This window comes from Hippopotamus amphibius, chromosome 4 (genome assembly GCF_030028045.1).
Source record: "Hippopotamus amphibius kiboko isolate mHipAmp2 chromosome 4, mHipAmp2.hap2, whole genome shotgun sequence".
Taxonomy (NCBI): domain Eukaryota; kingdom Metazoa; phylum Chordata; class Mammalia; order Artiodactyla; family Hippopotamidae; genus Hippopotamus; species Hippopotamus amphibius.
In genome coordinates this window covers 57,228,414-57,253,799 of record NC_080189.1, presented here as the reverse complement: position 1 = coordinate 57,253,799, position 25,386 = coordinate 57,228,414, and the positions used below count along the sequence as shown (strand labels likewise).

Below are 25,386 nucleotides of genomic sequence, written 5' to 3'. Positions count from 1 at the left end.
TTTTTAATAAATTTCTCAAAAAGTTTCTATATGCATTAAGCATGTACCAATTCTGTAATTAAGAAAAATGTAGTAGTATGTGTTATATAAATACACAAAGGAAAGCAATACACATGTATTTGAACTCAGTAGTTCAGTCTTTTCATAGCTTAGATGGGCCTTATTAGTATAATTAATTGGTTCCAATTTTTACATATTTATTCTACTGATTGGCTGCTTAAACTGTTTGAACAGTGAAACATGAACCAAGCACATTTATTCTTTGCACTGTTTTCAATGGTTAGTGCTTAGTGTATAAGAAGCTAAAAAAAAAGAAGAAGCTAAAGATGACAAGCCAGCATGACATTACTTTAGGTTAGTCATGCTGTTTAAAACCCACTGCTTACAAGTTGTGTGCGTGTGTTTCCAATAAAGACTTATTTGCCGCAGCAGCAGATTACTTTCATTAACACTTTGTGCTTCATTTTCACACTCTTGTGTATTCCCTGCCAGTCGTTTTACCCTCAGTGGTTCTTAGGTCTTGAAGGACTGTCCCTCAACAGTGCCGTCTTCTCCAGAGTTTTCATCTTTGGAGACTTAGAAGGTAACCCCAGCCAGTTCATTAGATCCATTTAGGTGGAGCTCAGAAAGAATTCCAGTACACCTGTGTCATTGCACACTTGCTTAGTGCTTTGTTCACTGACCTTGTGGCACTGGCCACATTTTCTCCTAGTTGTTTGTTAATCTGTCTCTCCCAGGAAACAGGACACTTCAACGATTATCACTTGTTGAGTGCTTACCATGTGCCAGAAACTGCACTACCTCTTTACATGCATTACTTCCTGTAAATCTCGTGTTATTAAAAGTAAGCACTATTTTCTCCTTTTTATAGGTGGAAAACTAAGGCTTTGGTTTTGAATAAGCCAGGGTATAAAGGTAGAACTCCTTGAAGGAAATACCAATACTGTAGACCAATAACCAAATGTGGTCCGGCTGATGAACAAGTGTGTCCTCACAGCCCCTGCCAGCTCTGAAGCCCCTGATGCTGTCTAATCATTTTTCTAAACTTTATATGAACAAAATTATTCCATTCTCCCATAACACACCATTTTCACAATATTTGGCAGCGAGGGAGGGTAGGTCAATCTTATTAACCCCAGATTTCAGAGGATCATGTCATGGTCACTATCTTAAATTCCTACTTTCAGACAGTTTCTGAGTTTTAAATTTTGTATCTGATTTTATCAGTTCTAAAATTAGGAGAAGGTGTGATACTGGTTTATTTTCCAAATGCCCCCCCTGCTCCATGCTGGCTGATACTGTCAGCAGTAAGTGCTGCCATTTTTGAATCTTACTACTGTCAGTGCTTTACAAACAGTGATCCTATGAAGTAGGTTTTGTCAGTTTCCTGTTTTTACAGACAGGAAAACTGAACCTTCGTGAGGTTAAATGGCTTACCTGGTTTTCCGTGCTCATTTGATCATTGATCTAATGAAGGAGTGCACTAGGGATTTGAATCCAGTTTTCCTGGACTCTGGTTCCAATCAAGCCTCTGCCTTTTGCTAGTGGTGTTACTTTGGGCTAATTACATACACCTGCTGTGTATCAGTTTCTTGACCTATAAAATGGGTTGACGATATTGTTTACCTCGGTGCTGTGGTGTGGATTAAGTGAGTTACTAAAGAGAAAATGTTTAGAGCAATGCCCAACACATAGTGACTGCTAAGTAATAGGTGCTAGAAAAATAATGACTACCATTAATGTTATCATTGTTTACTGGATTTTAATTGTTGAAATCGTGTGTTAAATCATATAAAAGTATATGAAGTAAAAAGTGTCCCTCTCTCACTAACTACTTCCTCTCCCCAGCATTAACCATGGACACCAGTTCGGTATCTATCCTTCTAGAATATTTTCTATGCCATCTGAAACTATTTTAAAATCGTCTTTCATTAATGAAATACAGGTCAAGAGTGAAATTTTTTGTAGTGATCTTGAGAATGGGAGAGTGGAGCAGTAGAAGAGGAGACAAATTCACTCATTCAGCAGATATTTATCGGATGCTTTCTGTGTGCCAAGCGCTCTTCTAGGTGCTGAGGATTCAACAGTTGAATTTCTGTTTTGACCATTGATTGATTTTCTTTTTTGGTTTTATTTAGGATATGATGTTTCAGCTTCTCCAAGGTCTGGACTTTCTTCATTCTCACCGAGTGGTGCATCGTGATCTAAAACCACAGAACATTCTGGTGACCAGCAGTGGACAAATAAAACTGGCTGACTTTGGCCTTGCCCGCATCTACAGTTTTCAGATGGCTCTTACCTCAGTGGTGAGTGAGAAAGTGCTGTTCTTTCATTAAACTTAGTTTTCCTCTTTTGAATGACAAACTGCTCCCATTCCAGACCCCTCATGTTATTACCGCCCATGGTCAGTGGACAGAATGTCTTTGCACTTTTTATATAGCAGGCAGTAGGAGGAAAGTGTTCCGCTTACAACTACAGACACATCCGGGCTGGGCTTGTTGTGGACAGAACCCATTGCAGAAATAGACGGTTGCTTCTTAGCCACTAGAAAGGAATCAGTTACAAGTTTCCAAATGGTTTTGCCTTATGGCTTTTTGCCATAACCACTCTTTTCAGAGCTGCGTGTACAGTGTCTGGGGAAACACAGCCCAAGGTCAGGGAGGGGAGAGCATCAGGAATGTTGACCTGTCTGCAGCATCCTAGTGTAAGAAACAGCCAGGTACCCGCAGAGGTGTGTGAAAGCACTCCTGTGAAGCTGTGGTGCTGACTGTGAAGAAATTAAATGTACAGTGAACTTGGATGATCCATGAACAAGTAGCACCACCCTGCCTGGTGAAGGCTTCATCCAAGCCAAAATACAAAGAGTAAACCCAAAGGCCATGTTTTGGCAAAGAATGACAGTTATAATATTCTGTTTTTTGTCTCATTCAGACACAAAACCATAATAGCTACTGGCTTCAGTTAGCTTCTGTTTCTCCTTATAGTTCATTGTTTCTGAGATGAATTTTCATGAAATTCTTCACTCAAAATATAAAAAGAGGAGCCTGGAAGCAGGCATTAATAACCCTTGTCTTTGAAAGACCTGTTTTCCATGCAGTGAATTCATGCATAGATTTTTTTAAAGCCAAGAAATGTTACTTTGCTGTGCTACTTATTTGGGGCAGGAGGTTGATATGGAGAACCCCTTTGATTCCATGAAGACTACAAACATTGCCTTCAAAGCATTAGATTAAGCCTTAACTAAAAGAATCTTCTTGGGTCAATATGTCATTTTCTACGTATAGTACGTCTTTAGCCTGAAAGTGGTTCTCATTCAAGGGCAGCACTGCCCTGGGGGATGGGGAGACATTGTTAAGAAATGTATGATGGCATCTTTGGTCTCATAACAACTTGGGGGAAGGAGGTAGCTGCAAGAAGTCTAATATTCTGTGCAACAAAGAATTGTTTCCCCAAATTCCAGTAATGCCTCAGCTGAAAAGTAGAAATTCAGGAGGGGAGTTGGAAATTCTCTGAGAGAGATAACGTGCCTTAGAAAAATGTTCAATTTGCAAAAGTATTCTGCTTCCTCACCCCAGAAATACAGATACTAGAACCTGGATGTGTAAGATCACATACTTTCCCAATGTTATATACTTTACCTAGGGCATCAGAATTTTTACAGAGGATTCTTTAGAATGTGTCACCATTTTTGAAAGATAAATCATTCTTGTTTCCTCTTTATCCAACATACATCATCACTTTTGAGAAGATGGCACAAGATGGTGTTTAAAGGATACATCTCTGATTTGGGCTGGGTCAAGTGAGCCCTTGTGTTCATATATAATCACACCAGAAAGGGCTGAGTCTGTGTGTTTCCCCTGTGGAAAGAGTGAGGTAGGCTGTGGCTTCCCTGGGAAGTAGTTTCTTATGTTGTCTCAGGGCCCTGGGGAGAAGCTTGAATAGGCTTTGCAGTCATCAGGGGAGCAGATGGAAGGAACTGGTCTCCTCGGGTACATTCATTGAGGGAAGGATGAGCCATAACTGAGACCCTGTATTCTGATCCCCCCCAGCTGGGCACTGAAAACTATAAATAAAAACAGGAAACCCAGTTGAGTTTGTTTTGTTTTGTTTTTTTCTTATTAAATTTGAGGAATGATAGCTCAGCTTGTGCATAATACCAATTAACATTCCATTCTTGCTGAAAGTTGATATGTTCAGACAGGAAGATGGAGACAGATGATTTCATACAGAAAAGGGGAAAGGCAATCATAAATACCTGATTTTTCAGTGTCTAGTTTGTATTGCATACTCGTATTTCTTAAGCGACATAAAGTAAAAAATATTAGCAACTGGAAAGGACACTGGAACAGATTCAGACTTTATTTGAAAGGATGATAGTTGGAATTTAATGTCAGTAATAACAAATATGATTCCTGTAGCGTACTGCATTAAAATTTTTTCCCACTGTTTATTTTTTTTTTTTTAAGGAAAAATCCATTTCTATAGTGATACATTGGTTTCTGTACACGTGGTGACACATAAAGACTTGGGATCAGTTTTTTCAGGCCGAACTGGTATTTATTTTTTGTATTTCTTGAAGAGTAAGAGACTACACTCCACTTCCTGGAAATACACATTTTTTAGTGGGTTATGTCATACAGGAACTGGGAATCAACTTAATTTGTGGAATGTTAAAAAAAATTACAAGTTAACTGATTCGAAACTGACATTTTACAGCCATGAGAAATGCTAATATATTACTTAGCTTCCAAAGTCTGACTCAAATGTCCCCTTCTGGTACCCCCTGAAGAAATTAATCCCACCTTCTTCCCTCATTGTTTCCAGGGTAACGTCTTATTAATGTCTTTCATAATACTGCTTTCTATCTTGTTTATAATTATTTAGGGGTTTTATTTAACCCCCCAAGGCTGCAAGTTTCCTGAAAGAGTTGGCCTTTTGGGTAGAAATTAACTTAGGACAGTCATCGTAAGTGTGGGCTCTAGTTGTAGCTGTAGTTGGTGTAACGTAGGGCCAAATGACTTGGCTTGTCTTCATCTGATAAGGGAGGGCTGAGTGCCCTTACCTGGAAGCCTCCTGCATGACCCTCAGGTGTCCTTAGGAAGTATTGGGTTCTTGCTGCTCAATATACAGCCAGACGTGCGCGTGTACCTGTGCAGGGGAAGGGTTGTTTATACGTATTTCTTTTGAGGGTATAGATCAAGATGTGGATGACGACAGTGAATGCCTTAGACCCCAGGCAGGAGGGGGCGCCTGACCCAGGTTTCATGCTTTAGAGGAGCCTACGCTGGCCCTGCTCCAGCCATGCCTTCCTTGATGGAGCACAGAATCCAGGGTACCTGAGACCTCAACCCTCACCCAGCCACACTCAAGGCAATGGAATTCCCTGACTGAATGGGAACCGCAGGGGCTCTTCTCAGTCCCTCCTCCTAACAGAAGATTGGGCCACCTGTGTGTTCACCCCATGCCTAAAGGGGCAGCAGTCGGGCAGAATGGGGACATGCAGACTGGGGTGGCCATAAGCACTGCGTGAGGTCTCGTGTCCTGCAGGGAGGAGCTGCAGGGGCCTGTTATACTCAACACCTGGCATGCGTTCTACTTCTCAGAAGAGTTTCTCTGAAACCCTGAAAATCAGCTTCTGTGACCTGTATTGAAATAACTACATTTGTGGAAAACCAGAGAACAGGTTAGAGGGAGCGTCTTTCCATTGCACATAAGTGATATGTACGAATCATGACCCATGCGGTTATATGTAATCTTTATGGCAGGTGCATTTCAAGAATACAGGCATACCTCGTTTTATTGCACTTCATTTTGTTGCATTTAGCAGATACTGCATTTTTTTAAGAAATTAACGTTTTGTGGCAATCCTGTATCACGGTGCCATTTTCCAACATTTGCTGCATTTGCTCACTTAATGTCTCTGCCTCACGTGTTGGTAATTCTAGCAATATTTCAAACTTTTTCATTATTATATTTGTTGTGGTGATCTGTGATTAGAGATCTTTGATGTTACTATTTCAAAAAGATGAGCTGCTGAAGGCAACATTTTTTAGCAATAAAGTATTTTTTAATTAAGGCATGTACGTTTTTTAAGACATAATGCTATTGCATACTTAATAGACTATAGTATAGTGTAAATACAACTTTTTTTTAAGCTCTTTTGGAATATAATTGCTTTACACTGTTGTGCCAGTTTTTGCTGTAGACCAAAGTGAATCAGCTGTATTTATACATATATGCCCATATCCCCTCCCTCCCGCAACTCCCTCCCACCCTCCCTATCCCAGCCCTCTAAGTCATCACCCATCCTCGAGTTAATCTCCCTATCTTATGCAGCAAACACAACTTTTATAGGCACTGGAAAGCAAAAAATTCATGGCACTCACTTTATCGCCATATCCACTTTATCGCGTGGTCTGAACCCAACCCTTGATCTCTCTGAGGTCTGCCTGTGTATGCTTATTCAATAGAATGACTATATGACTAACTGAAATTATATTGAGAGTCATTCTCAAATCATCATTTCTAAGCACCTCCCGTGTTAGATGCAGTGTGTGGTGCAACTCATTTTTGTCTGTCAATATGAACGGGAAATAGAGACCAACCTCTGAGTGGGTGGGTTTGGTCACACCCAATTGCGCACCCGGGTCTGACAGGGAGAGTCGCAGAAGCAGAGCCTGGCCCATCACCAGCAGCCCGATGGTGACTCTGATCATCGTGAAGCCCTATGAACAGCAGCTCAGGGAGGGAGCAGGTCTTCACTTCTCTGTTTATGATGCAAAACCTTTATTTGTTTTTTCTAAATGGACCCATACAGCATGTAGGGTGATACTGTTGCTATTGGATTTGGTGGTTTGGGAACTCCTTATCAACCATCTCATTTTGAAAGTGGGGAAACTGAGACTCGGAGGAGCAGTTTGTAACCAGGTTAAGTCTGAATTCACCCAATAGATTGTAAATGGCTTGGAGAGTGCTAATGTCTACAGTCTGGCTCTCGCCCATCGTTCCCTCTCCCCTCCTCTTCTCCAAACTTCAGAGGGTATGAAACTAGGTTCTGTAGACCTCTTGGGTTCTACAAAGGGTATGCAGGGACTCCACAAACATTCAACAGTCCATTTTTTAAAACATATTTTGTCTCGTTAAAATTGTAATTAAAAAACAACTAGCTCATGTCACATTTTGACACAGTGGAGAACGCTGAGGCATGAACTTATACCTCCTGATTAACTTGTTTTTTATGTAGACCTCAGAATAAAGACCTCTTTTGCCACAGTTGTGCACACTGGAACCTCTTGTAAATGTGTCGTTGCTTAGGAAAAATCAGGCTTTCTCTTGATTCACTCCTGTATGTGTCTGCTCCCTTAAAACCATCCAAATGCCTGATCATGATAGCACACGCATTGTGCTATGCTCACTGTACAACGTGAGACCACTTTGAGGGTTGTTCAGAGCAGTGCCGGGATTGACATTTTTATGTCCAGATGTAATTGCCAACACCCATGCAGTCAGAGCCAGTCGGTCCCCAGGACAGCCACCATGAAGCCACCTGTGGATAGAGAGAAGGCTGCACCTTAAAATGAGGTCATTCCTTTTGGGGCCCCAGTAACTTCCCATGCTGGGATCAAGTCCAGGATTGGCCTTCTGTAAACCAATTTCTGTTCTGCATTGAACAGTATTACAGTGACTTTTCAGTGTTTTTGGAGGGCCTTTATACAATCATTAGACAAAGGAGGGAATTAGCATTTTTCCTCCAAATGTCTGTGCCTAACACACAGTTTGGAGAAAAAAATCCACTTTGTACCATAATGGAAGAGTGAGAATGTTCTCCCGTCTTTTCAGTGACTTAGTAAAATTCTCACTAAATGAATTACATTCTCCTTCCCCAAAGTTCTTTTTTTCCATATTATCTTTCCTATTAAAAGACACGTCTTCATATGAAAACATTTTCCACTCTGTAGAAATAATCAAAAGATAAGTAAATAGTAAACGTGGGAAGACTTTTTATTTGACAGCTCTACAAATTATAAAAATCACTCGGGGATTTTTTTGTATGGAACTGATAAGATGCCCCAGATTGCCTTATTTAAGATCACTCATTTATTTAATGCCACAAGAATCACAAAAAAACAAATTGCTTACCTCGTCTCCTTATGCCTCTGGCAATAGATGGTTTCCTCTTCTAATGCCAGCGTTGGTAGTATTTAGTAAACAGTAAAGAAACCTTGTGGATTCAGAAACTTTTTAGTAATCCTAGGGTAGAAAGTTAATGAAATGGAGTTGTGGCATTCAGTCAACAAATACTGATCACTTTCCATGCGCCAAGCACTGTCAGTGAACCTGAGGGACCATGGTGAACAGAAGTGGACAAGGTCTTTGCTCTCATGGAACTCGTAATCAAAATGGGGAGATAGATCTTAATCAAATAGTCACACAAAGAAATGTATAGTGAGAAACAGAGAGACGTGCAATAAAGGAAAGGGACAGAGTTCTATGAGGCCCTGTGACTCCAAAGCCCTTGTGGGCTGGGGGGTCAGGGAAACCCTTCCTGCTGACCCACGCTGGGATGTGAGATGCTCAGAGAGGTCACCAGCATCCTCCTCTTGGAATCTGCCTGGATGCGGGCCCCACGGATGCGCACCTCATGCAGTCTGTGCTTATTTTCTGTGTTTCTGTTTGGAATAGTTCATTTTCCAGCACCCAGTTGGCACCACCAAGTTGACAAAGTGAAGCAGGACCAGAGATCAGAGAACAATGTCATCTTTTACAGGAGAAAGTAAATTGTTTATGCTTGTTTCCTCTTCGTGCGTGCTGTATTTACTATGGAGACCTGGCAGGGTTTGTGCCTCGGCTTGGGCAGCCGAGTTGCTCCCACAGAAGCCTGCAGAGGCTGCCAGTGCATACTGAGTAAATCAAACCAAGAGCGTGAACCGAGTAGAATGGAAAAAACCCAAAGCCCCGTCGCCTCGGCACCTCAGCGAAAGTGCAGGACACACCTCAGAAGCCGGAAAGGCTCCTGTAACTCCCTCCCCGTTCGACCTCTCCTTGCCATGACACAACCAGGTCTGTTTTGTGAAAACTTCCAGTTGCCAGTACATATTTCATAGTTAACAATGGAGTGTTTGTGCCGGTTTCGTTTTCACTTTCACTGGTGAGGGAAGTGGAGCACAATGGGGCAGTGCACAGGGCTGGGAACAGGACACGTTTTCTTTAGGATTCCCAGGGCTGGGTACGTGGAAAATGCCAGGGCCAAGACAAACATGCAAACCCATCCAGATCCTCTGTTACGCATTCTCAGTGGCAATAAAACACATTGCGAGTTACCATCTGATAGGTTGGCTGTGCCTCTGCAGTAAAGGCAAACGCTGTTGACCACTGTGGGTATTGCTTCCATGTAGAAGGAGAATGTGTGCCACACTGTGCAGGTCGCTGCTGTAGGGGTGCACGTGTGTGTGTGTGTGTGTATGTGTATGCAGGTGGGTATTTAATCGCACCAAGTATATTTGAGAAGTTCATCAAACAACTGCTTTCCTTGTTTATAAAACACCCTCATTCATTTGACTCAGCTAATTCTAGCTCCTTCAGAAGTGGTTACTGTTGCGAATTAGTTCTGGACAAAAACAGTTTAACTATAAGGCTACTGCCTGGAGGATGTTTTACTCAGAGAAAAGGGATGTTCTTTTCTTCCTCCATACATCTGTTCAGCCAGCTAATGTCCTATCGAGGTATTATATAGACAGGGTCTGGTTGGCACCTGGTTGTTTACATTCCGTTCTGCAGATACCCTGTGTGATGCCATTCACATCTCAGAAGCTTGAGGCCAAGTTTGAGTATAAAGACCAACCACTGTCTTAAGGTTGACGAGACCAAATGCTTTAGAGAGGTTTTGCAGCCAGAGGTTTTCTCAGGGAATCTAGAAGATGGAAACACGTTTGTTGCGTCTTCCATTGAACATTCTTATGGGAATATGCCTTCTGTGCTTGGTCAGGGGCTAGTCTGTCAAACTGCGTTGAATGAGATAATTCCATCTCCACTAAACGTCCTTAACTCAAATGTCCTGCTACGTCCATTCAGTGGAGTATGAGACACGGTCCTTGGAACTGAATATAAAACAATGTCTCTATAACTTGGATGTTTACATCATCTTTAATTCTTGGGATACGTGCATTTCTTGTGTTTTATAGATGTCACTACTTACTTCCTTGTTAGGAAGGGAAAGGTGGCAGTCTCTTCAATTTGCTTGGGCTTTGCTAGTCTCCTAGTGCAAGTTCCTGAGTTGAGATGTGTCATTGCAATCCTGTTACATTGGACATAGCCATTTTTATTCGCTCCACTCTAATGTTGAACTATTTTAGTGTTTCCCACAGTGCCTTCCTAGCACATGGTAGGCACTTGATAAATACATGGCGAATGAATGAAATGAATCCTGATGTTTCTCTAGTGCCTAAAGAATGAATTCCAACTCTGTAGCATGGCATGCAGAGGATTTTTTTTTGCAGTGTAGCCCCAGCCAACCCCTTCATCCTCTCACTCCCACCCAGCAATCACCTCCATACACATAAATGCATATTTCTTATCATCTGACACCATCAGATTTCTCACTACTCTTTAAGTTCTTTCACAAATCCCTGCTTTCACAAATGAATTGATGAATGAATTTCCAACTCTGCTTTTTCCATGTTGCTGCTGGGATCATTGTATCATCATTGATAAGCATCTAAAGATTTGTTTGTTTGTTTGTTTTAGACTCAGCTTTCAGCTGATCTTCCCAGCTGCCCAGCGGCATCACTCCCTGGTAGTAACGGGAGCTCTGAGGGAGTGACAGTTACACTTTATCTGTCTGGGCAGCCAGTCGTAACCTTCAGATAATTATTGTGCTTCATTCCTCCTTATTCGAGATCACAAGGCTTCCTACACCTCCCCAACGTGTGCGCTTATATTTTCTATATGGTATGTTTAAATTAAAAATTAAGATCTTTGGGTATCTTCAAAGGAACCATAGTGTTGCAGGAAGAAGTTGAAAATGTCTGCATTATTGTTTCTTTTAGTCATTTTATTTAGTCCACTTGGGTTCTTGAGATTAGGTAAATGTTTCTGTTGATCTGTAGAGGTCTCTCCAAAAGTTCAGCTCAAACTTTTGTACGATTGCTTTGTCATGCTGGATTTTCTTTCATACTGTATTGACTTTATTGCTAATATTTCACCTTTGTTTCTCAACAATGCTTTTTAGGCTGCTGAACAATTCCTTTTGCTGCTCCCATTTTCTATTTTCCTTTTCTCAAGGGATTGAAACACAGGGTGAGTGACATCGTGGCATCCAACATCTGTAAGAATACTGATGATTTTTAAGTCCCTCATAAATTTGAATGTTAAACTTTACAGTTGGCTTTGGAGGAATAATCTACCTTTGGGTCTCAGGGAAACATCCAAAAGAAAGAAGGGGAAAGCGTAGGAGAATTTACTTTAGCACTGCTCATATATTTATTTTGAAGGCTGGCAGAATCTAAAAGTGGGGCTGTAAATTTAACAACTCAACCGTAAAAACCCCAAAATAAGGGAGAAAAATCCTCTGCTACTTCTAGGTTTGGGTACTAACATAAAGTTACAAGATTTGTCTTCTGCCATTTAAGTTTTTTTTTTTAAATTTCTAAAGCTATCCTTCCCTTTCTTCTTTACCATTTTTATTTTGATGAATTACTTTTTAAAGGTCACGATGCTTTGAAATGTATGTTCGTGTTTTCGGAACACGGTTGATAGATTCCACGGTGACGCTACTGCTATCTGCACCTTATGTAACGCTGGGTGATTTCAGTGAGGTGGGGACCGCACATGGTATCAGTTCTTGTGGGAAAATATGCTTCAGTGGCTTACTGGCACTGCTCTTGGAATGTGGCATTTAAAAGTACCTTTTTACAGTGGGAAAGAATTCTGTCAAGAATAAACAGTCTGACCTTGTTAAATGGGCCAAAGTCGGTCTGTAACCTAGTTCCAGAAAACTAGCTTTTACTAGTTTAGAAAAAGCAGATGAGAAAAATTACAACTAACACTTTCTGAAGAATGGAAAAAGTTTCTATGAAGAATATGAAATAAGTTCCAGAAATGAGGGTCTTCATATATATTTATGAAAATGTCTTTACTGGACTACCAAATCCCACTTTTCCAGAGTGGATGAAAGATGAGGACTACAGTTCGTCAGAAAAGCAGATTTTCTTTTTCCTGGAAAGACGAGACTGGCTTATTGAAAGGAGCTGTGGGAGGGGCGATGTAGCATGGACCAACCGTGGGAAACCAGCTGGCTTGGGGAGATGAAGGAGGAGTAAAAATTGCCACTGACTCCCCATTGCCCACAGGTTAAAAAGTCTGTGTACTCTGAGCTGTGGAATGCAGCAGTCTGTTCCTGAGCTTTCTCTCCATTCCCTCTTTCCCACCCACCTCAAACCCACCCACGTACCCCCGTGATCTTGCCACTTCAGACCTCTTCCCTCTTGCTTGAAAGGACAGGCCATTAGATTTTGTACCTCCAGACCATTAGATCTCTCTGCTTCAACTGCCTTTCACCTTTTCAGCTTAACAAACTCCTACTCAATCTTCAAGACTCAGGGCAAATGCCACCTCCTCCTAGAAGTCGGCCTGACTCTCTCGGATAAAGTTAGGCACTTCTTCTGTGTATTTTTTTTTTCTTTTTTTGGGGAGGGGGGTGGTGCATGGACTTAGTTGCTCCGTGGCATGTGGGATCTTCCTGGAGCAGGGATCAAACCTATGTCCCCTGCATTGGCAGGCGGATTCTTAACCACTGTGCCACCTAGGAAGCCCCTGTGTATTTTTGATTTGCCTCTAATATAGTAGCTATCATATGATAGTGTCCCCATTGGTTTGCCTTCTATTTTAAAAAGAATAATATTGTAATATATTCATTGTAGCATTTAAGGTAACAACACACAGGCATGTGGTATTGCTCTGTGAGTGTTTGTAGTGTGTGTGTGTGAGATGAAATAAGAGGTTTCTGAATAGAGGAGGTGGAGAGAGGCTGGCTTGAGTGGAGGTACTGAGTGAGACTGAGTGAGAAAGGGATGCTTTCCCCCCAAACATCAGCCTTCCCGAAAGGTGTCACTACAGCCTGTATCTGCATCCATTTTGAAATTTCAGCATCAGGAATGATGCTTGTTTTATTAATCACTTTCACTGCTAAATCCTGTGTTTATATTTAAATGATATTCTGGAAAAACAGGATTTGACTGCTTTTACTCAGATGCATGACTGTCAAGTAGTTGGTTGGTTGGGTGTTGTCAGAGTAGGCTAGATATCAATGATGGTGGTTCTACTCACAGCCACTTTTAATATTAAACAATTAATTTATCAATAATAAAATTGAGGAAAATTTTTAATGAGTTATAGTAAAAACTAGATCTTGTGTTCTAAAAAATGATATAGCTTTTAGAAAACTGCATAAGTTAAAAAAAAAAAACCTAATGTGTAAAATAGATAAATAATCGAGGACTTTGCAGATGGGCTTATGGCAAGGGTTTCAAAAGTCGCCTCTGCAATCTAAACTTTAATAGATTAAAATGCATTTTCTTAAGCCTCTCCAGGATTATATACATCATGAAAACTACTTATTCTACCTGACCACTCTAGTTCTTATGGTTCTTACATACAAAGATAGTTAAAAAAAAAAAAAAAAGCCAAAATAGTCCATTGTGAATTTAAAAGTGCTGCCATGCAGGAAAAAAAGAGACTCGTGTGTTCTTTTTGTACCCGAACACAAATTGGCCATTATCATCATGACTTTTACTGGCAGTTGAGGTTAAAAATGTAGCACAACATTTAGGATTTTGACAAGATTGAGTAAACAATCCATTTGAAGTGAGAAAAGCATCTTCAATTTTGAACTTTCTTTAATAATGTTATAGTAAGTCAAATATAATTTTTGTCTTTTCTTTACAGCTGTTATTCTATTTTTATTTCTAAAAGGATTCCTTGATTTTAGGACGTGGGACTGAAATACCACATTTAAATGCCATGATGCTGCTACCGTACCTATAGTATAATCCAAACTGTATTTTCCATTAGGATTCTTTTTCATTGGTGGTTTATGTGCTCCTATTTCTAAAGGAATTAAGTTTTCTCAATATTGATTATCGTTCACAAGTATTGTTAGTTGTATTATATTTAAGAAAAATATAATATTCATAAATTGCTTTAAATATCCGATAATTATAACATCCATTTGCTCTGTAATTTTATTTCTAGAAATCTGATATAAGGAGACAATATTTGGAGAGAAATACACTGTACAATATCGTTCACCAAATTTTCTTCAGACATTTTCTCCAGTTTCTTCTGCATTTCCCTTTGCAGCATTTGTATACATAATTCAGTCCCTCCTTTCAAACTCTCATCTTTCTTTAATCTGTTTTTTAAAATCTGTATTCTTTTCTAATTGCATCCTCATCAGCATTTGGTGTTGTCAGGGTTTTAGACCTTGGCCCTTCTAATAAGCGTGTAGTGGTGTTTCATTGTTGTTTTAATGAGTATGCATGTTTCAGATCTGATAATGCCAAATTGTTCTCCCAAACGATTTCACTTTTCGTCCTCTCCTCTTAACAGAACATGATTGCGCTCTCTGCCTCCTCTCTTCTGAGTGTCTCTGGTGATCACCTTTGCTGGCCCTTCCTGAGCTGCCTCCCCACTAGGAAAGCAACCTGAATGTTCCCATCTCAGCCCTTTCACAGATCTCACCCAGGTCCGCGACTTTAACTTTCACATCTGTGCAGAGGCATCCCAGTTGTCAGCTCTGCCCAGGGTCCCCTCTGAGCATCAGGCCCTCAACCCCACTTTTCCCTACATTTCTCCATGGGCAACAGAAACATAACATGACCGAAATATTATTCACTAGCTTCTCCTGCCCCAGGTAATTCTGCTTCATTTTCCTTTCTTTAATTTTATTACTAGTAATCACCAAAACTGGAATCCTCGGGTTTTTCTCTGGATTCATTTGTGTCGACCTGCATTTGGTTACAGGTTCAGAATACTCAATCAGTTATATCTTGAATAATAGTAGTTTTTAAATCTGACCTAAGCAGTCTGGAGATAAATAATTCTGCAGTTAGTGCAATTGCTCAGTGGTGTCATCTTGAGTCCTATAACCAATTATTAGGAAAATTCCATCCTCTTCTCCTCAGTGAATGACGTTTTCCCTCGTGTTCTCAAGATGGCTGCTGTGTCTTCAGGTATTACATCCTCATATAGCAGCGGTCTAAGCAGTGACTAAGGAAGCAGGGGCCAAAAAGAGTTTCACTGCCTTTTTGATCAGGGAAGACAGTCTTTTCTAAAAGCTCTCTTCAGACTTTCACTTACTTTTCATCTCCCAGAACTGGATCATATACCTGCCCACAGACCAGTCACACTGCAGGTAAGCATTTTTTTGCTACCCAAGGAAAATCAGGTTGTGTTAGTCAGGGAGAGAGGGAATGTCTGTTCCTTGACAACCAACGACAGGCCTTCATTGATCTAGGAGACTCCCCAAGGCGACGGGGCCACTGTATAGGTAGAAACTTATGCTCCTGGTTCCTTCCAGAGGTGCACAGATATAGTCAGAGATCTCTAATAAAGTATTTTATACAGTACGGTGCTTTTTTCCTTAGTGCTCCACATACGTTAAAAGCAGAAAGTTTTAGAATTTTATGGGAATGTTGATTAGGCTAAGAATGTATGTTTACCACCCTCACCAGGACTATGATGCTTTAGGTTCTTTAATGACAGTACTAAGGAACGATTTAGGGAGCACTAGCAATCTGCACATAATCTGCAGGTGACATCTCCACATGCAAACTGGATTTGGTATGTCAGAAGCTAAGGACAGTTTTTAAAACAGTGAAGCAACAAGAACTATTTTGTTAAACGAATTACTTTTTAAAGGATATTAATTTCATTAATATATTATTTAGATATATTACTGTAATATATCAATACATGTATTACAAGCATACCTCAGAGAGATTGCAGGTTTGGTTTCAGACCACTGCAGTAAAGTGAATTTCACAGTAAAACTAGTCACACAAATCTTTTGGTTTCTCAATACATATAAAAGTTATGTTTACACTCTACTGTAGTCTGTTAAGTGTGCAGTAGCATTATATCTGAAAAAACGTACACACCTTTATGTAAAAATACTTCATTCCTAGGAATTCCCTGGCAGTCCAGTGGTTAGGACTTGGCACTTTCACTGCTGTGGCTCAGGTTTGATCCCTGGTTGGGGAACTAAGATCTCGCAAGCCATGCAGTATGGCCAAAAAACAAACGAACGAATAATTCATTGCTAAAAAATGCTAACCAGCACCTGAGCTTTCAGTGAGTCAATCTTTTTCAGAAGTAACATTAAAGATCACTGATCACATAACAAATATAATAATAGTGAAAAGGTTTGAAATACTTTGAGAATTACCAAAATGTGACACAGAGATATGAAGTGAGCAAATGCTATTAGAAAAATGGCACCAATGGGACTTGCTCAACTGAGGGTTGCCACAAACCTTCAGTTTGTAAAAAAAATGCAGTATCTGTGAATCACAATAAAATGAGGTATGCCTATGTCTAGCTAGTATGTTTATTAGTTATTGATATACTTATGTGTGTTTTTTTAAAGTACTACTACTTAGTTTTTTTAAATTTATTTATTCATTTATTGGCTATGTTGGGTCTTTGTTGCTGCATGCAGGCTTTCTCTGGTTGCGGCAGTGAGCGGGGGCTGCTCTTTGTTGTGGTGCACAGGCTTCTCATTGTGGTGGCTTCTCTTGTTGCAGAGCACAGGCTCTAGACACGTGGGCTTCAGTAGTTGTGGTGCATGGGCTCAATAGTTGTGGCTCGTGGGCTCTAGAGCATAGGCTCAGTAGTTGTGGCACATGGGCTTTAGTTGCTCCATGGCATGTGGGTTCTTCCCGGACCAGGGATTGAACCCGTGTCCCCTGCATTGGTAGGTGGATTCTTAACCACTGCTCCACCAGGGAAGTCCCACTACTACTTACTTTTAAAAACATATATACATAAATCTGAAGTTGCCTCTACTTCTCTATTCTAACCAAATGAACCTAGGTGAATCAGGAGGCAGGGATTGATAGACACAGGAGAGTCAGGGAATGCTTCACGGCGGAGGTGATTTTTGAGCCAGGCCTTCAAGAATAAGGAGGAGTTTGCCTGGCAGGCAAAAGAGGACGGTGCCATCTAGGTACAGAATTGGGAAAGAGCAGAGCATATGCTCAAAAAAGTGAAAAGTATGTGGGTTGATTAGCAGGGTGTCTTGGGAGAACATGATCAAACTGTTCCTTTGTTTTTAGGGTTTCTTTTTTTTTTCTTTCAAAAGATCACTCTAATGCAATGTGATGAATGAATTGATAGGAGGCTTTGGCATAAATTAAGAAATTGCTGGCAAGGAGACCAGTGGGGAGGCTGTTTTAGGAGAGATACATGATGAGGCGCTGAGTGAAGGCAGGAAAGAGAGGAGATAGAAACTGTAAATGTAGATACAGAGAGAAGTAGGGAAAACTCATTACATGCCAAAGTCTGAGATGAAATTTACTTTATAAAAAAAAACAAGAAATAAAAAGTAATATTCCTTTAAACTGAGTAGATATCTGTGGCCCTAATTCTCTTTGTATTACACCATTGTGGATAATAATGTAGATACAGCAGCCAATATTGATATAATCATTACTATTTTCGTTGGCAGTGGTATAAATATATATGGTAATTTCTCTTGATGTGATGAACATTGCCATTCAAAACGGGACAGATTGTGTAATGTAGAATCTGCATAGGTCATTTCACTAGCAGTTGTGTGAATCAGAAATTTCCTAATGGTTTAATGTTTCTCCCAATTGTAATTAAGATGAATCTATCATAAAATGACTTTTTTTCATTTAAAAACAGAGCCTTTTTCTAAAAATATATCCTTTTATCAGGATTTAAATGATACATGCTTTAGCTTATTGGGCTTAAAGACCCAGTAACAATGGTTATATTGTATCTAATTAGCCACCTGTCTTTCTGTTTCTCCTTTTTCATCCCCATAATCCAGCTTTTGCTAAAATTGGCAAATTATATACCTCACATGTGGTCATTATATGACTAAACCTAATGAGGGTTATGTAATGTAAACAGCCACAAAATGCCATAATTTACTCTTTTCATTAGACAACAAGCACCTTGAGGGAAGAAATTGGGCATCACATATATTGTGCTCACTAAATAGTAATTGGCAGTGATGATGTGTTTTTAAGATGTTTATGTCCGTTATAAAAGTAATATATCCTCATTACGGGCAAACTTGTGTGGTCTTGGTTTATCTTCTTTGTTTTCTCGGTCCAGTTTGTTCATTCATTAAAAAAAGAAAATGGTACCATGGATTCAGTTTTCAGTGCCAGGAAGTCAAAGCAGGGTTTGAAGGAAAGATGGCAATAAGTAAAGGTGTAAAATATTTTTTCAGCCTTTTGTTAGATTGTTCTCTTCTTGGGGCTACTTAACTTCACCTTTCTTCCTTCACTGCTCCTATGGAATAACAAGGTTAGAAGTTAGATACTGGATGTCATTCCAATAAGAGTCTGTTGCGTTTGAGAATTATTTTCAAAAATTGTTAAAATTTCACCATCACCACCATGTGTCCGCCGCTTCCTAAATGTCATACACTTGATAATGGCCATTTCTCTTAAAAGAACATCGTCACTTTCTTGAGGCCAGACGTTAAGTTGGAAGAATTCTTGAGGCTAGACATTAAGAATTTTAGAATTTAAACATTGTATGCCTGGTGTTCTTTTTTATATTGCATTGCTTTATAGTGTGTGTGTGTGTGTGTGTGTGTGTGTGTTCTATATCTCATCAGGTATTGGTGAATAAATAGTTCACACCCTCCCAAGAGAATAAGTTCTTTCTTTTCTTTAAACAGTGACTCCATTGATCCTGTTTTAGAATTTCTTCCCTTGTTTCTCTCTTCCTTCTTGGCAACCTTGTTTTTGAAGTCCTAAATTGATTCAAGTGTTCGTGGAATATTCCTTTTCTCTTCTACCATTTTCAACTGTAAGCAGCAAGATTTTTTTTCCAGAAATCTTGCTTCATTCAAGAAGCGGTACAGCATGGGCCATTGGCTAAAGGGACAGATTCTGGAACCAGACCTTTTATTTGGGGTTTATCTTGCTACTTAACAAGCTGTGTGAACTTAAATTCTTTAGCCTTCTCTGTGTTTCTTATTTGTTAAAATGAAGAAAATAACTGCACCTACCTTATAGGATTGTTGTGGGAATTCATACGTGAAAAGAATAAATTCATGTGAAAAGAATAAGTACTTGATACAGTCCTGTAACAGAATTACATAGTAGTAGTAATCACCTTTGCACCTAAGCATGAAGACAGGTACAGAAATGAGTATAACTAAACCGTTTTCCTACTACTCACCAGTTACCACTTAGGGACCACGCACATTATAGTTTAGGTTACTAAGGTCTCGGGGAGACCATCCTCTCCTTTTTCATTATTTTTTGTTTCTCAAAAGGGAGAATGTTTCCAGGACTCCTGAAATGAGTATGTTGAGGAAATCTTTCCACTATCTGTATTCTTTAAACAGTGCTGAAGTTTGGAAAAAATAAAATACATTCTTTCTAAGAGTATACATGTACCTGGTCTTTGAATACAAGAAATTGAATATGCACATCCAAACAGTTGCAGAATTTTCACTAAAGAGACTAAAAATGGGTACTCATGTTATTGTGAATGAATTGCAGAGACCGTGTAAACCATCTAGCTTCCAGGCATCCTCTCTCAGTGTGACATTGTGGAATCCCAGAAATGCAATGCTGTGTCTTCAGTTCTTCCTAGCTGCTTACTTTCACCTGCCAGGCAGGTAGTTGTGGGTAGAGAAGAGAAACTGAGTTTTGACCCTGAAGCATAAACCTGCACGACTGTACTTTTCTCCTTACCACCTGTAGGACAGACTTTAGAAAGATAAGAAAAAAATTTCTCAGGAAGAACATGTTCTGTATTTTATCTCTGTAGAGAGGAAGGTAGATGACTGAAAACTAACAATTCCTAAATTATGAAAGTAAACTCCTTTCCTTTGGGTAGTCAAGATGGGCCTTTTAATCTTATTTCTAGACTAAACCATGTTGTATTCCAGTTACCACTATCTTTTGGGGGTAGGTGCTCAGTAGTTAATATTCAGAAAGTTTCATTTCCCAAATAGGTTAGATTCTTCCCCGGTCAATAAGTGACTCATTGTACCAACTAGGGATTAGTAATTAACGTCACAAATAACATACACTTCTTTCCCATAGTCTGCTTAAGATGTGTCACATAAGAACTCTTCCAGCTATTAACCTTTCAAAAAAATTAGTTAAAAGAAATTCCTGAGGCTTTCAGCCCAGCCCTTGTATAACCTGCACTGTCTTGTTTTGTTTTACAAAGCCATGCAGGAATGCCCCCCATTCACAAAAGAAGTTGGTACCTAAGCGAATAACTCAATGGCATATTCAGTCTGCCATTCATGGAATTTGTGTGTGGCATTTTATACAATTGCCTACTCTCTAATTTAGGTTTTTTTAAAGAACATTTGTCTTAGTATTGCTCTTATCTACCTCGTGCCTGATTCAGGATTCAGATTAAACCATGATACTGTTTCTGAAGAAAATGTACTCTGGCTCTTCTTAGATTCAAAGTAAAGTTGTGGTTTGGCCACAGAAGCAGTGTTGTGTGGAAATGTAATTCAGAAGCTTCTGCAACCTGATCTCACAGGGATCCAGCTCTCTTCAGCCACTTCCTGCTCTGAACTTCCATCGTACTTCTGAAGCCACCCAAGTCAGCCTTTACATGAAGCCATTCACTCTCTATTTACATTTCATGTGACTTCCTTTTTTTTTTTTTAATGCTGCTCAGAGCTCCTTGAGACTAGTAACAGTGACTCTTTGCTAAGCATACCGAACATCATTAGTGTGGACCAGAAACTGAGGAGATGGTTGATTGCTTGGTGCATACATTGTTCTGCTCTTGGTGCTATAGGACACTGAAGTGAAATACCACTACTATTCCAGACATTTTATTACTATTAATGTGTATATGTAGATTGTAAGTACAGAATACACTCATGAGATAAAGACATTTTCAGATAAATAAAAGCCAAGAGAGTTTACCTCTTTAGTAGGAACTTCTAAGGGACATACTTAAAAAAAAATGAAACTATCTTGAAAGGAATGTCTGAGATGCAAGAAAGAAGGGTGAATACATAAATTGGTAAACGTGTCCAAATAAATTGTTAATCACAGTAAATGTACAAAACTCACCAGTTAAAAGATAGAATGTTAGGTTGGATTTTAAAAATATTTATCTAATACCAACTCTGTGCTTTTTCAAGAAACATCCCAAATTTTGACCCTGTGCTAGTGGGAATATAAAATGGTACACTACTTTGGAAAATAACTTGACACTAACTATGTAGTTTAGCATGCTCAAACCATGAAATCTTGCAGTTCCATGCCTAGTTACATACTTTAGAGATATTCATGCACGTGTGCACCAAGAGTCACATTCAAGAATATACATAGCAGTTGTTTGTAATAGCAAAAAAGAGAGACAGCCCAAATGTTCACAAACAAAAGAATGGTTAAATCGACTTAGTGTATTCACACAGTAGAATTATCCAGCTGTGAAAAACGAAAATGAATGAATGATCGCTATAGGCAGTAACATGGGGGAATCTTAGAAACAGTATTGAGTAAAGAAAACATTGAAGATAGTTATAAAGTATATGAAATTTTATAAACTTCAGAAACAAGTAGTACTAAATATTATATTATTTAGGCATATTTATGTGATAAAACCAACATTTCTTTACAGCAAGGAAATGAAAAACACTGGTGGCACAGAGGGCTAAGGAGGCCAGAGAATAGAATTAGGAGGAGTGTAAAAGAACGCGGGAGGAAGGAGGGCTGGCTCGGAGCACCGGAATAGCTGTAAAGTCCTTAGAGCCTTGCCCTCACCTCTGTGGGCTCTTTTTTAGACTCATACTCTTATTTAACATGATTTCTTATATTTTTACAATTTCTGCTGTACAGGCACTGAATTGAGAGTGTAGAAATTGATGAGACAGATAAAATCTCACTCTTGTGGGGAAGATGGATGGAATAAACAAGTGAACAAAGTATTATACACAGTCATCCCTCAGTATCCTCGCAGGAATTGGTTGCAGGACCACCCCACCCCACCACCACCACGGTGGATACCAAAATCCTCAGATGCTCAAGTACCTTGTATAAGATACATAAGTACAGAGTCACCCACCGTATCCACAGATGCGAAACCTGCAGATACCGAGGGCCGACTGCAATTTCAGGTTCTCCGAGGCACCATGAGGGGATAGAGTATGAAAGACCAGGCATGTATTTACAAGGAGGAGGATGGTCAGAGAAGGTCTCTTATTAAGGAAGGAGCAGAACCAGACTAAGATCCAGGATGAAGCATTCCAGGCAGAGGGGATGGTGAACTCACAGGCCCCCTGGCAGGAGCGAATTTGGACTGTCCAAAGAAAGCAAGGTCAGTGTGGCTGATGCAGAGTGAGTGGGCTGGAGAGGGGTCAAGGCTGAGATCAGGGATGTGGTCCTGAGTCTCTCTCCGGGGGTCCTCAAAAAAGTGTTTGAATGTTTTTAAGTATAATAGGAAGGTATCTGAGAGATTTGAATAAGGGGCCTAGTCCATATTAGAAGCAGAAACTCTGAAAGGAGTTAGGCTGAAAAACACAGGCAGTAATAACAGCAGGAAAAAAGATGATAATGGGACAAGAGCAAGAAAAATTTAAATGATTAGAGTAATATGCTTTCAGAGCTTGAAGAGAGAAATAAGTAATCTGAGAACTTTTGTTATATTTAAGTCTTCATTCATCTTTCCAGATAAATAAGATGTTAAAATATTAGTTACATGTATACATACTCACACACTCAACACATATTCTTTTCATAACACATTCATGTCATAAAAATGGTCTTGCTCTTGTCCCGTTATCAATTGTCATTGAGATTATTTATGATCAGAAGTGGATTTATTGTGCCGAATGGGTTTTAAGCTCCAGAACCCCTCACTTGCACACACGCACGCGCGCACGGCCATGGGAAACGCCCCAGCAATGTGTGCATATGGTCTTTTTTTTTAATTGCAGAAATAAGCTGTTCTAAATAGAATTGATTAACCCTCTGCTCCACCACCTCATCACGCTTTCCCTCATCTCAGGTAGCACTAGAGTGGCCCTCATTCGGGGTGCTATTAACTCTTCAATTTCATATAGGGAGCCTTCTCCCACCATGTTACTGCAGTAGATATTCTAAAGCCCTTGTCTCGCTTAGCATCGTCCGGTATACATCTGCTTCTCTTCTTTACTTGTAAATATCCACCTTGGCTTCTGTGACATAGTTTCCTGCTTTCCATCCTACCTATCTCACTGCTTTTTGCAGAGCGCCCTCCCCTGTCTTCCCCCGGCTTCTGTCCTATGTGTGCTCTCGCTCAGCAGTCTCTTCTACTTCCTGGAGGTGATCCTGGGAAGCCTGCGTGACATTTTATTTCTGGGTCCCCATTCAAGTGGATGGCCCCACCATCCACCCTGTCACCCAGGCCAGAAACCTGGGCTTATCCCAGATTTCTTTTCTCTCCCCGTCTGCTTCATTTGAGTCATTTAAAATTATTCCTCCTGGGACTTCCCTGGTGGTACAGTGGTTAAGAATCTGCTTGCCAATGCAGGGGACATGGGTTCTATCCCTGGTCCAGGAAGATCCCACATGCCGCAGAGCAGCTAAGCCCGTGCACCACAACTACTGAGTCTGTGCTCTAGAGCCCATGAGCCACAACTATTGAGCCCTCCAACCACAATTACTGAAGCCCGTGCACCTAGAGCCCGTGCTTCACGACAAGAGAAACAACCGCAAGAAGCCTGAGCACTCTACAACCAAGAGTAGCCCCCACTCACTGCAACTAGAGAAAGCCCATGTGCACAGCAACAAAGACCCAACGCAGACAATAAATACATAAGTTTTTAAAAATAAAAATAAAAAATAAAATTATTTCTCCTACTTCTCCTCCCCTCACTGCTGTAGGTTGATAGGTCCTCCTCCCAAGGCAGCTAGATCACTGCAGCCTTTGATTGAGCTCCGTGCCTCAAGGATCATCTCCAGTTTCATCCTCCACAGTTGCCGGAACATTTAGTCAAAAATGTAGATCTGACATGCATCCCCTGCATAAAACTCTTCTGTGCCTCCCACTCCCCTCAGGATGAACTTTAGGCTCCATCACATGGCACTTAAGATCCTTTGTGATATGGTCCATGCAGTTTCATGCTCCGCAACCTTCCTGCTCAAGCTGCTCCCTCTGCCAGTCATACCTTTGCACCTCCTCTCTGAAGCAGCGTGACACTGTATACCCGTCTTGCACCTGCCCTACCTTCTAGAGTTGGTATATATATAACATAGGCTAATAGCCAAAATTTATAAAACCAGCACCTGCAAAGTACTTTTTAGACCTTACCTCATATGATTCTCCAGTTGTCCTATGAAATAGGTACTATGAATTTCCCATTTTGCAGGTGAAAAAATGAAGGCATGGAGAGGCTAATATAGTTAGCCAAGTGATACAGCTCACAAAAGAGGAGCCAGGCTCTTAAATCATGTGCCTCTACCTGGCACAGGAGCTTATGCAATTGATAGTTACACATCTGCCTCCTCTGCTCAACTGTGAGCTTCTGGGAGCAGATTCCGTGTCTTCAGTAATCTTCACGTCATCTTATAGCCGGGATCCAGCGCTTGTCACATAGTAGGCACATTAGTATAAATATGAATTAATGAGTGAATCATTGAAGTGGCTTTGTAAATGTCTCATAAACTGCATGGAAAGTGATACCAAGAGTATGTGGGGGTAGTACGGATATATTTGTATCTCACCCACATGTATTTTGTCCATGAGAGTCTAACTGAAGTAAAAATGTTATTACTGCCTTTAATTGAGAAACTTAAATAGGTGAGAGAACTTAAATATTGAGCTTTAAAAGCCATTCTTATTCCTGTTACCAGTGGACGTTATTAATATTTATAGGAAGCAACCTATCTTTTTAAGGGTTCATCATGTGCTAATAGCTAACAGCATCAGCAGTTTAATTATTGACTTATTCCAGATCTAGAGCAGACAGACTTCCTAGTACTTTGAGAACTGCTGGCCACTTTAAATGTCAGGCTTGCTTTACAAGGGACCTTAAACATGTGTAAGCTTTCCATCTTCCACTAGTAAACTAGTTTATCAGTTAAAATGGAAGGGAGGCTTCCCAGCCCAGTTGAAGTTGTCTAGGTTATTCATCTTGCATATATCAAATGTATCCAT

At 40.1% G+C, this 25,386-nt stretch overlaps 1 protein-coding gene across 6 annotated transcripts in view; it reads left to right on the top strand.

The window, feature by feature from the left end:
* The window catches only part of CDK6 (cyclin dependent kinase 6), a 225,914-nt gene that overhangs the window by 102,068 nt on the left and 98,460 nt on the right, over positions 1-25,386 (top strand). For all 6 annotated transcript variants that reach the window (XM_057730926.1, XM_057730925.1, XM_057730928.1 and 3 more), the window contains exon 4: positions 2,139-2,306. In XM_057730926.1, coding sequence (XP_057586909.1) covers positions 2,139-2,306 — 168 coding nt within the window. The remainder of the gene's footprint in view (positions 1-2,138; positions 2,307-25,386) is intronic.